The sequence below is a fragment of the Ambystoma mexicanum genome, chromosome 5q (genome assembly GCF_040938575.1).
Source record: "Ambystoma mexicanum isolate Mex_15411 chromosome 5q, UKY_AmexF1_1, whole genome shotgun sequence".
NCBI lineage: Eukaryota > Metazoa > Chordata > Amphibia > Caudata > Ambystomatidae > Ambystoma > Ambystoma mexicanum.
The window spans coordinates 1,055,847,487-1,055,859,905 of record NC_090933.1 but is presented as its reverse complement, the minus strand read 5'-3'; the positions used below and the strand labels follow the sequence as shown (position 1 = coordinate 1,055,859,905).

The 12,419-nt window shown below is 49.9% G+C and overlaps 1 protein-coding gene across 4 annotated transcripts in view; it reads right to left on the bottom strand.

The window, feature by feature from the left end:
- Positions 1 to 12,419, bottom strand: part of COL14A1 (collagen type XIV alpha 1 chain) — a 699,289-nt gene that overhangs the window by 401,179 nt on the left and 285,691 nt on the right. For all 4 annotated transcript variants that reach the window (XM_069621559.1, XM_069621558.1, XM_069621560.1 and 1 more), the window contains 2 exons: positions 6,752 to 6,881; positions 5,412 to 5,557 (listed from right to left, as the gene is read on the bottom strand). In XM_069621559.1, the coding sequence (XP_069477660.1) occupies positions 5,412 to 5,557; positions 6,752 to 6,881 (276 nt within the window). The remainder of the gene's footprint in view (positions 1 to 5,411; positions 5,558 to 6,751; positions 6,882 to 12,419) is intronic.

The following is a 12,419-nucleotide window of genomic DNA, read 5'->3' as shown; positions in this document are numbered from 1 at the left end:
ATGTGTCACTCAGTAATGAACACTCAATGAATGCTTCTTACACTCCCTGTAACAAATACATCTTTTAATGAGAAGAAAATTGTAATAAAGAAACATCACCAATATTATCATTATTATACACAACACACTTAATAATGCAATATATCATAAATGGAAAACCTGAACCATTACCATTTTTCTCTACCTGAAATCAGGACTAAGATTGATCAACCTTCTCCAAGAAATCAAAGTCACATTAAAAACCAACTACCTGCCTCCCCAATAGGCAACTTCACAAACCATGCTAAGCAATCTAGCACCTGCCTCATCAAATCATGATAGGCAATCTCATAGAAGCACCTGGTTCAATCTATGCCTCAATACCTTTCTCAATGTGATTTCAAATTAAAGGTAAAAGGCCTCCTCATACTCACTAACTGTAGGGGGCAGGGAGCTGAAGAGGGCTGGATAATACTGCCAGCCTGGACAAATCCACAATTCAAATGGAAAAAAACAAAAAGACTATTATTGCACCATGGAATTTCCATCAGAAATAAATCAAATTAGGATTAAATGATTAAAAAAGAATGTAATGTCCATTGGACGTACTGGGTTAGCATATAGCCAATCCAGAATAAGGGGTCTGCTCTTGGCAAAGATCTTTCCCCAAGCAGCACAAAAAGCATATGAGTTCTGCTAAACAAAAAAAGAAAATAGCCAGGATCCTGTTTGGGGCTTCACAAATCCAGTAAAATATTTAGGAGTGGTGTTTACCCCTCCCATCTGGGAAGCCTTGCTGCTCTTTATCTCCTTCCAGCAATCTGTGTCTGCCCTCATCTTCCTGCCAGTTTTGTCACCCCCAACAGCTCTGTGCAGGGGCTGAGCTTACTCTACTTTATACTTTCCGGCCCGTCCCTATACCACACCTTTAATCCCTGAATTCCGTCCTGCACTGAAAATGTGCCTAAACAAAATATTGAGGTTACAAGCATCATCGGCCTCTAGAAATTGTGCTGGAAATTATGTTTTAGCTGACAGCTCCTTCCTTGTGCAAATACTGGCCAAGGACATGTTATCATTCAGCCTTAGGAATTGTGCACAAAACTATGCCAGCAAACGACCGAATTTTCACTATCCTTCGTGAAATGGAACCCCCGATTACACCAGCAGATAATGTCCCTAAGGACAAGCCTTGGTGTACCGTTATAAAAAATGCATTGTCGAACAAAATTGCATCTCTCCAACTTAAAATAGCTAACAAGAAGGCCTCACTGCTGCCATCTGAGCAGGAACCTCCCAACACACTGGGAACAGAACGATCTTTCCTTTGAGCTTCAAGAAAATCACGATCCTCGAGACAGAGAAAATTATACTCTCCCTAAAACCTTCGAACTGTAAAGGAGACAGTTGCCCAGTCCAAATTATAAAAGATGCAGCTAGAGACTTGGCCCCCTTCATCTAAAAGCTTATTAATGCTTCCTTCAAAACCAACTCAGTGCCCAATAATCTCAAAGAATCCTGGGTCCTCCCCCTACTTAAAAAACAAACTTTAGACCCCTCTACCCCAACCAACTGCAGACCTATTACTACCGTCCCTTTTCTACTTAAAATAATTGATAGAGTAGCCTACCTACGAATTCAGTAATACTTGGAAGCAAATCACCTACTAGGATCGTGGCAATCTGGCTTCCGACCTCTTCATGGCACGGAAACAGCCCTGCTAGTTCTCAAGACCCAAATTGACGAGCTGAAGGGTAATGGGAAAACAGCTATGCTACTTCTCCTGGACTTGTCAGCAGCCTTCGACCTGGTCGATCATGCAGTCTTATGCAACCACCTCAGATCGGCTTCCCATTTCTCTTGGGAGGCCATAGGCTGGGTCCAATCCTTTCTAGCTAACCGCACAATGAGAGTCTTTTCCCAATCAGCCTCTGCTGACCCTATTCAAATGTCTGCGGAGTACCACAGGGATCTTGCATCTCACCCACTATGTATAACATTTTTACTAAGCATTTGTTTGATAAGTTGGACAGACTGGGTGTCACCTACACAAATTACGCAGATGGCACCCAGATCCTCATCCCCCTTTCGGGCAACTTTCTTGAGGACACGGCCTTAATAAATAAGATATACCTCCTCATTCCGGCATGGATGGCATCACACGGCCTCTGCCTGAATGACGACAAAACTGAGATACTGATCCTAGGCTCTGAAACCAACCTCAAAAAACTTAGCCCTAACTACGCCTCCTTCAATATTGACAATAATCTCATCAAGGTGATGCCGGTAGCCAAAACCTTAGGATTCTACTTTGATTCCACACTCACCCTTAAGAAACAAGTCAACTCACTTGCATCTACACCTGCAAACCCATCCGAGCCTGTAGACCATTTCTCTCTGTCACTTGTTGCATTACCCTGGCCAATGCTCTCATAATGTCCAGATTAGATTACTGTAATGCCCTGTACTCAGGTGCCAATAAATACGTCACTGACAAAATTCAAAGATTGCAAAACAATGCACTACGAGCAGCCTTGAATATCCCCAGCAGAGAGCACATCTCTAAATTTAGAAGAGATGTTCATTGGTTAAAAACCAATGATAGGATTCTCCTTAAAACAGTCTCACTCACCTCTAAGTGCCTGAACAACTTAGCACCTCCATACCTCTCTGAAAGAATAAACAGGAGAACTACCACCCGCCCTATGAGATCGGCCAAAGCCTACACTCTAGAGATCCCCAGATTGAAACAAACTACAGCTGGTGGAACCAGTTTCCCAGTCAAAGCAGCGCAAGCTTGGAACACTCTCCCACCAGATTTCAGAATGGAACAACCCTGCCCTAAATCTAGATGCAATGTACTCAAATGGCTATGAACAAATGACCTGTAAAGACTGTTATCCCTTTCTGATACCGGTTACGTCCCACCTTACCCATTGTATTTGATACTGACTGTACCTAGTGACATCATGTATTACATAAGTCGTGAGCCCTAGCTGCCTACCACTTTACCGGAACTGGATGTGTTAGAAATGATATATCTATTGTATGTTTGTATAGTCACTTGTTATGTCTGTAACTAAGCTTTAAGTTTACTTGTCTTGTTGTACCCAGCTACCTAAGGGTTTGGTGCGCATTACCAAATAAATAAACAAACAAACAAAACAAACAAACAGAATCCTGTATAAAATTACAGAATGAAACAACAGAAAGGACTGCCTCTTGGAGTTCTCAGTGTTTTCCGTTATCTATGTTTTGTATTTTGCGAGAACATTGGCCTTCGTCCCAGAAAAAGCCTACACAGTAATCAACGGCATGCTTGTTCAATATGAGCGCGATGTACCAGGCTCAAATCTACTGCACTTCATTGCAACAAGAAATAGCAAATCTCACAGCCTGCATTTCACTAACTATGCATGTGTTTTCATCGCACTGTGCATTTCAGTAAGAAGGCCTGGTCTGTGGCTCAGACCACATGCCATATTAAGCATGGCTAAAATGGGCAAACATAGAAAATAGATGTCACCCCCATGAGACGTAGAACAGGCCATAGAGCCATGATTGGAATCATGGGAATAAGAGTGAAGAGACAAAAGAGCATGTAAAATATGGCAGAATACTTATTCGCTAACACGTCTGCAACAACTGTCCTTGTATCTTGGCATGCACTTTATACCTCTTGACAGCACTCTATAAGAATATTAGATGAGAATCTTTGCACAGATGAAAAGATGCTCAAAGCACATCACTATATTCCCAGTAAAATCTTCACTTGGGAGACAACAGGTAATTGATCTAGTTTCTAAAAAATATGACTTCATATTGGCTTCTCAGAGATAACAGCTACATGTGTGCATTCTGCCATTTTTAGCCAATACAACAACATAACAATGCCTGCGTCACGCACCTACTGTGACAGAATGTGAATACCACAGTACACCCAGGTGGACCATGATATCCAATAAAAAGAGGCCCATTAAAATGATTCTTTGTAAAGAAAGAACCTGATATCAAGCACACTGTGAAAATGTGTTAATTTAATTCTTGATATTTGAGCTCAGACAACTTCAATGCAGTCAAACCAGGGAGGATGTTTTCAAGAAATTGCTTCTCCTATCTTCTTGATGGTTGCCAGTCATTTGGTCGAAAACAATTGATCGACTGGACAACTGGTCGAATCAATTTGGTAGAAAACCAAATGGTCGAATTTTTTAATTTTTTTATTTTCACCCCTTTTTTGGTTTTTTTTGGGGGGGTCCTTTTTTTTTCTACACGAAAACCCACAAAACACATATATAAATAAAAAAATAATAATTCGACCATTTGGTTTTCGACCAAATGACGTCGACCAAATTGCAGTCGACCAGTTTGTAGTCGACCAAATGACTGGACAGCCTTCTTGATGTGTTCTAATGATCACATACTAGCTGTACCTGGAGTATCACATGCTGATCTAGCACTCTCTCTCTCTCTCGCTTTCCTTCTCTCTTGCTCTCTCTCTCTATCTGTGTGTGTGTGTCTCTCTCTCTGTGTCTTCTACACCTCTTTCTCACTCTCTATAACTCCCTCTCGTTCTCTGTCTCTCTCACTCTCACTCTGTCTTTCCTCTATCTATCCCCCTCTCTATCACTCTCTTTGTGTGAAAATCATCATTCTAAGATGGACATAATGGTACACTCCTATTGTTTTCTTGTAAAATGCCCTTATTAGAAAATGGAAGGGGAAATATAGCACCAATGAGGCTTCTTGGACATAACAAAAATGTCCCGGGAGGATAGCTCAGCGGCAACATGCTCGCCTTGGAAACAAGACGAGACGAGCCAACACAGGTTCGATCCCTGGATCCGTGCTTAGAAACCTCTGGGTATTTTAAGCGCGTTATAAATATGCAACTAAGACATATTCCTGTAACAGCGCCTCGATTCCCACGGGTTGTGTGAGCGCTTTAAAAATGCAACAAAAAAAAAAGAGAGAGAGTTGGCACATAGCACCAGTGAGGGTTCCTGGCTGATTTCCAAAACATCAATGACCATTATAATGACCACAGATCTTTATATTTGACAAACATGTTTGTGATAAAAAGGTTGTATGCTTGAATCACTAAGTGCATGTTGCACACTGGGCTCGGTGCACGTTTCATTTGCACAAAGTCCAGTCACCCTAACAGTAAAGTGCATGTGGAAAAATGAAGCATAGGCACTCATTCTGAGACATTTAAGATGTCAATGTGAGAGAAGAATGTGTGATATAGCCTTCTGTACAAGCGCAGTTACCAATAGACAGACATCCTTAGATAATTACATACATAGGATTTTAGCGAAAGCATTCATTTTATACATGTAGCCTCACTCCTAGTGTCACACATACAGAAATGAAGCATGCATGTTCCAAGTGTGTTGTGAAACAATATACAAGAATGGTTGGGACATTACCTCTTTTTCATCGCTTGTCAATCCTTCAGTAAGAGGGGCGTATAGGATCATATAACCAGTGGCACCTGCAACCCCATTCCATTTTACCCGCATGCTGTTGTGGGTGACATCATACAATTCCAAATCAGATGCCATTGGCAAAGCCACTGCAAATAAACAACAAGACACAATAAGATGACTACACGTTGAATAATAACGTCAAGAACCAGAAAAAGACAACACAGAACATGGCATAGACTGTTTCAAGAAACCACAGGAGTTTTTATCACACTATGATTGGTCTATTCTTGGTCACATTACCTGGCATAGTTCATGCCATGTCCTGGGATGGATACCCCATCACCACTAACGCAGAGGAGCCCCTGGCAGAGCGTACCACAGTTTGGGACACATTTATAAAGAATAGCACTGCACATATTAACTTCAAGGCATCCTGCTGCTTAGTGATACCCTATATATAAAGCAGCGACTAAGCATAGAATTGCACTTATTTCGTAACTGACATACTGACAGCAGTTTTCTGCCAGATAATCTTTCCCTATGGACCGTGAGTGAAGTCACAGTGAGTTATCGCCATGCGGACCTAGGCTATATACTCACTGTCAGCTCCTTTGCGGTCCAGAGACAGAGACGACATATCTTAAATGATGTCAGCAGTTCTGAGTTGTATTTGTTATTGTATACTTAGGGGCTCATTTGCAACAGGGCCATTGCATTAGTGGTAAAGCAGAAAAGCCTAAAGTGAGGCTTTCACGCCCCATTAACGTTACCCCCCATTTTCATTCATTTGTATGGCAGAGAAGAGAGGCGGAACGCAACTTGCATTTCCACCGGCTTTCGTCCTTTCTATCATACAAATGCTCCAGAATTTGCACTGGCATGGATTTTCATGCCTGTGCAAATAATATTGGTGATACCTATGGGGTCTGCTGGCTTTATGCAAAAGCATAAAGCATAAAGCCAGCGCACCTTACAGGGATCCATTGTTAACGTTGCCTGCCATGCTAACATGGCAGCGTTTACAAGTACAATTAAATCCTACCCAACATGCTTGCAGGGCAGGGTTTCATGGTAATTGTGAACACTGCTTACCCTTCAAGCGGTGCTCACAATGAAAAATAAACTCTGCCTGGCACGTAGGCTGCCTTTTGCCCTGCACTATATACACCCTGTCATGCAAATGACGAAAGGTTGGTGGCAGGGGCCTGGCTACACCTGAGTTCAAACATACCTGGTCCCCTCCTTCAAATTACGAACTAAGCAACATGAGCTCCTTTGTGTGCTAAAGTTCTGATCATGTTTCACTCTGGCACGATGTGGAACCAGAGTGTCGTACTTACGTGTAGATTCTGAACCACGTAGGCCCTCACTCGCAGTACTGATGTAGACAGCAAACACCGCCAGCTGGTACTCTGTCAGAGACATCAGGTTCCTGAGGAGAGCTGTATTTACGTTTCCATTCACGACTACCTGTTTGGTATAGAAAGTGCAGAGAAAGCTTAGTATTATCTTGCTAATGCTGGGATGGCTACAAGCGATTTCCCAACAAGCGAGCTAAAGCATGTTACCGATAAGAATGCTTCCTCAACACGGGTAGCAACATTGCGGACTACTGGACTTATGCTCCCAAAGTAACGCTCTCACTTAGCTGAATAAAGTGCCTGATTGCCAAACACTTTCACTGGAGGAAAGAAGGACATGCAGTGAGCATCTTAGATTTGCACCTGATAACATACATCTGATTCACAAAGCCAGAATCTGGAGATGCAGACATGAGTATTTCAGAGGCAGCCTTGAGCAAATCTACTTATGCATGAGCATCCGATAGGCGATACAGGCATAGTCAGATTTGGTCAAGATGTCGGTTTGGAGAATCTGGAATCAAGGAGCAGGTGAACACCAGAAGTGATCATGGGCATCGCCTCGTTTGCTCCAGTGCAAATCTTTGAGAATCAGGCCCAGAGCTTGCACAATGATTGACAAGCACATAACAACATCATATTTTCAGTAACCACATGGCATCTCTGCCCACGGGTGCTCTTGTTTGGGTAGTTTGCTCTGAATTTGCTCTTTGTTTACAATGGTTTTGTTGTTGTTTAACAATGTGTGATAAAACATATTTTTTCAATGTTTTTCCATTCACATGACAAAATCATGAATCACATGTTGTACTACCCCCATCTCTGTATAGTCGTTTTTGTATATGTAGACACATTTTGTCATCTAGTGCACGAGTAGGGGCTACTCTTTTGCTTTTACAGGCTAACATTAAGAGCATGAGAAGTGCAGTACAGAGCCATGCTGCCTACGTTATGGATACAGGCTCTGTGAATGTGCCATGCATGGACATGCTGCCATATATTGTGGGAAACATCATGAAGGTATTTCCAGGGGCAATACTAACATGCAGGCGACCAACGCTATTGGACTAATGGGGCCTTGCCTCCCCCGAACTGACATTTTGGGACGTTGATGAAGGGACCTACACACATTTAGAGCTGACATGAGCAGGACAAATGCAGTGAATAAATAGCATCTGGGGCTGTGTGGCCAGCATCTTCATGAATAAAATAAATAAATAAATAAATAAATCTTAAGGCCTTCCTAGCAATTCCTTTTGTAACACCTTTCTTGCATTATTAATAGCGCCTTTTTTATGCGTGAATGTTTAGGCAAGTGTCACTGCAAGGGGACATTTCCAACCGAAAGACAACTCACAGCTCAATTTACCTACTAAATATGTTCCTTCTTCCAAGATTATTAAAGTGAGAAACATAATAAAGATTAGTTTATATCCAATATCTTGACATGCAAAGTGTTTGCTCTTGTGAGAATGGTCAGATATTTTTAACATTCTGCATAATAGGAAGCTGACATTTTGTGACAGACCGTCTCTACACCTAGTAGCACATACTACACAATTGCTTTTAGTGTGTGTCTTAAAGTGCTGAGGTGTAAAGGAGAAGGATTTTCAGGCTCACGTTAATTTGCATTTTGGGACTTGTAGTTTCGCACTCAGGATGTGGAAAATAAAGCTACAATGATATTCTTTACTATGTGATTTCTGTATTTTGCAAGTTAACTCTATAAGACAGACAGGGTAATTCATAGAATTTCGCAGAAAAGTGTCACAAGCGGCTGGCGCAGAGTGTCCGCGTGCGATTGTCTGCGCCAGGCGCGTGCGCTAAAATCGATTTCCGCGCACAGCGTATTCATGGATTTTAGGCACCCAAACCAGCCGTGGCGCAGAGTATCGCAGCGACCCTGCAGCAGCGCCAGTAACGCCCCCAAGAACGCCCTCACGCAAGGAAAAGCCATCAAAATCGCTAAATCATCGCAAAGGGCTGCGCCAACCCTGGACCAGTTAACAGGGCTGCCAAACAAGGAACGCAAAGCGGGTAACGTTCATATCAGGGGTACGCGGGAAGTATTACATGCGATTAGCCAGGGTACGTGTATGACAGGGGTACGCGTGAAGTTTTACACGCGATTAGCCAGGGTACGTGTATTACAGGGGTATGCGGGAATTATCACACGGGATTTGGCTGGGTACGTGTATAACAGGGGTACGCGTGAAGTTTTACATGCGATTATCCAGGGTACGTGTATTACAGGGGTACGTGGGAATTGTCACACGCGATTTGGCTGGGTACGTGTATTACAGGGGTGCGCGGGAATAATCACACGCGATTTGGCTGGGTACGTGTATTACAGGGGTGCGCGGGAAGTTACACACGCGATTAGGCTGGGTGGGTCCTCACAGGTGCTTCCTGTACACCCTCCACGGCCCCTGCAGGCAGCCCACAAAACAGGGGACTACCCTGCACACCTGCTCATGTCTCCCACCCACCCCCACCCCCCCAGCAGTGTGGGGCACCCTCCACCAGGCTCCCACCCATGTCTACCACCACCCCCACCCCCCAGCAGTGTGGGGCACCCTCCACCAGGCCCCCACCCATGTCTCCCACCACCCCCACCCCCCAGCCACCATGGGCACCCTCCACCAGGCCCCCACCCATGTCTCCCACCACCCCCACCCCCCAGCCACCATGGGCAGCCTCCGCCAGGCCCCCACTCATGTCTCCCACCCACCCCCACCCCCCAGCAGTGTGGGGCACCCTCCACCAGGCCCCCACCCATGTCTCCCACCACCCCCACCCCCCAGCCACCATGGGCAGCCTCCGCCAGGCCCCCACTCATGTCTCCCACCCACCCCCACCCCCCCAGCATTGTGGGGCACCCTCCACCAGGCTCCCACCAATGTCTACCACCACCCCCACCCCCCAGCACTGTGGGGCACCCTCCACCAGGCCCCCACCCATGTCTCCCACCACCCCCACCCCCCAGCCACCATGGGCAGCCTCCGCCAGGCCCCCACTCATGTCTCCCACCCACCCCCACCCCCAAGCAGTGTGGGGCACCCTCCACCAGGCTCCCACCCATGTCTACCACCACCCTCACCCCCAGCCACCATGGGCAGCCCCCACCAGGCCCCCACTCACTCATGTCTCCCACCCACCCCCACCCCCCAGCAGTGTGGGGCACCCTCCACCAGGCCCCCACCCATGTCTCCCACCACCCCTACCCCCCAGCCACCATGGGCAGCCTCTGCCAGGCCCCACTCATGTCTCCCACCCACCCCCACCCCCCCAGCAGTGTGGGGCACCCTCCACCAGGCTCCCACCCATGTCTACCACCACCCCCACCCCCCAGCAGTGTGGGGCACCCTCCACCAGGCCCCCACCCATGTCTCCCACCACCCCCACCCCCCAGCCACCATGGGCAGCCTCCGCCAGGCCCCCACTCATGTCTCCCACCCATCCCCACCTCCCCAGCAGTGTGGGGCACCCTCCACCAGGCTCCCACCCATGTCTACCACCACCCCCACCCCCCAGCACTGTGGGGCACCCTCCACCAGGCCCCCACCCATGTCTCCCACCACCCCTACCCCCCAGCCACCATGGGCAGCCTCCGCCAGGCCCCCACTCATGTCTCCCACCACCCCCACCCCCCCCAGCAGTGTGGGGCACCCTCCACCAGGCCCCCACCCATGTCTACCACCCCCCCAGCCACCATGGGCAGCCCCTGCCAGGCCCCCACTCATGTCCCCCACCACCCCCACCCCCCAGCCACCATGGGCAGCCTCTGCCAGGCCCCACTCATGTCTCCCACCCACCCCCACCCCCCCAGCAGTGTGGGGCACCCTCCACCAGGCTCGCACCCATGTCTACCACCACCCCCACCCCCCAGCAGTGTGGGGCACCCTCCACCAGGCCCCCACCCATGTCTCCCACCACCCCCACCCCCCAGCCACCATGGGCAGCCTCCGCCAGGCCCCCACTCATGTCTCCCACCCATCCCCACCTCCCCAGCAGTGTGGGGCACCCTCCACCAGGCTCCCACCCATGTCTACCACCACCCCCACCCCCCAGCACTGTGGGGCACCCTCCACCAGGCCCCCACCCATGTCTCCCACCACCCCTACCCCCCAGCCACCATGGGCAGCCTCCGCCAGGCCCCCACTCATGTCTCCCACCCACCCCCACCCCCCAGCAGTGCAGGGGCAGCCCCACCAGGCTCCCACCCATGTCTACCACCCCCCCACCCCCCAGCCACCATGGGCAGCCCCTGCCAGGCCCCCACTCATGTCTCCCACCACCCCCACCCCCCCAGCAGTGTGGGGCACCCTCCACCAGGCCCCCACCCATGTCTCCCACCACCCCCACCCCCAGCCACCATGGGCAGCTTCCGCCAGGCCCCCACTCATGTCTCCCACCACCCCCACCCCCCCCAGCAGTGTGGGGCACCCTCCACCAGGCCCCCACCCATGTCTCCCACCACCCCCACCCCACAGCCACCATGGGCAGCCTCCGCCAGGCCCCCACTCGTCTCCCACCCACCCCCCCCAGCAGTGTGGGGCACTCTCCACCAGGCTCCCACCCATGTCTACCACCACCCCACCCCCCAGCCACCATGGGCAGCCCCCACCAGGCCCCCACTCATGTCTCCCACCCACCCCCACCCCCAGCAGTGTGGGGCACCCTCCACCAGGCCCCCACCCATGTCTCCCACCACCCCCACCCCCCAGCCACCATGGGCAGCCTCCGCCAGGCCCCCACTCATGTCTCCAACCCACCCCCACCCCCCAGCAGTGTGAGGCACCCTCCACCAGGCTCCCACCCATGTCTACCACCACCCCCACCCCCCAGCACTGTGGGGCACCCTCCACCAGGCCCCCACCCATGTCTCCCACCACCCCCACCCCCCAGCCACCATGGGCAGCCTCCGCCAGGCCCCCACTCATGTCTCCCACCCACCCCCACCCCCTAGCAGTGCAGGGGCAGCCCCCACCAGGCTCCCACCCATGTCTACCACCACCCCCACCCCCCAGCCACCATGAGCAGCCTCCACCAGGCCCCCACTCATGTCTCCCACCCACCCCCACCCCCCAGCAGTGTGGGGCACCCTCCACCAGGCCCCCACCCATGTCTCCCACCACCCCCACCCCCCAGCCACCATGGGCAGCCTCCGCCAGGCCCCCACTCATGTCTCCCACCCACCCCCACCCCCCAGCAGTGCAGGGGCAGCCCCCACCAGGCTCCCACCCATGTCTACCACCCCCCGTCCCCCCAGCCACCATGGGCAGCCCCCGCCAGGCCCCCACTCATGTCTCCCACCACCCCCACCCCCCCAGCAGTGTGGGGCACCCTCCACCAGGCCCCCACACATGTCTACCACTCCCCCACCCCCCAGCCACCATGGGCACCCCCCACCAGGCCCCCACTCATGTCCCCCTGCCCACAGGCCCTGACAATCCTCAACCATGTGCCTCATGGCCAGCCACCACAGCCCAAAGACACAACCAAGTATTACATGTGCCCATGATACTACTCCAATGGAAACAATGTAAATCAACACATGTGTCTCACACAGACACAATGGTTGCAAGTAAACCTGAAAACCCATATCATGACATGCATGAAAACAATGAGATGAAACCACACATTA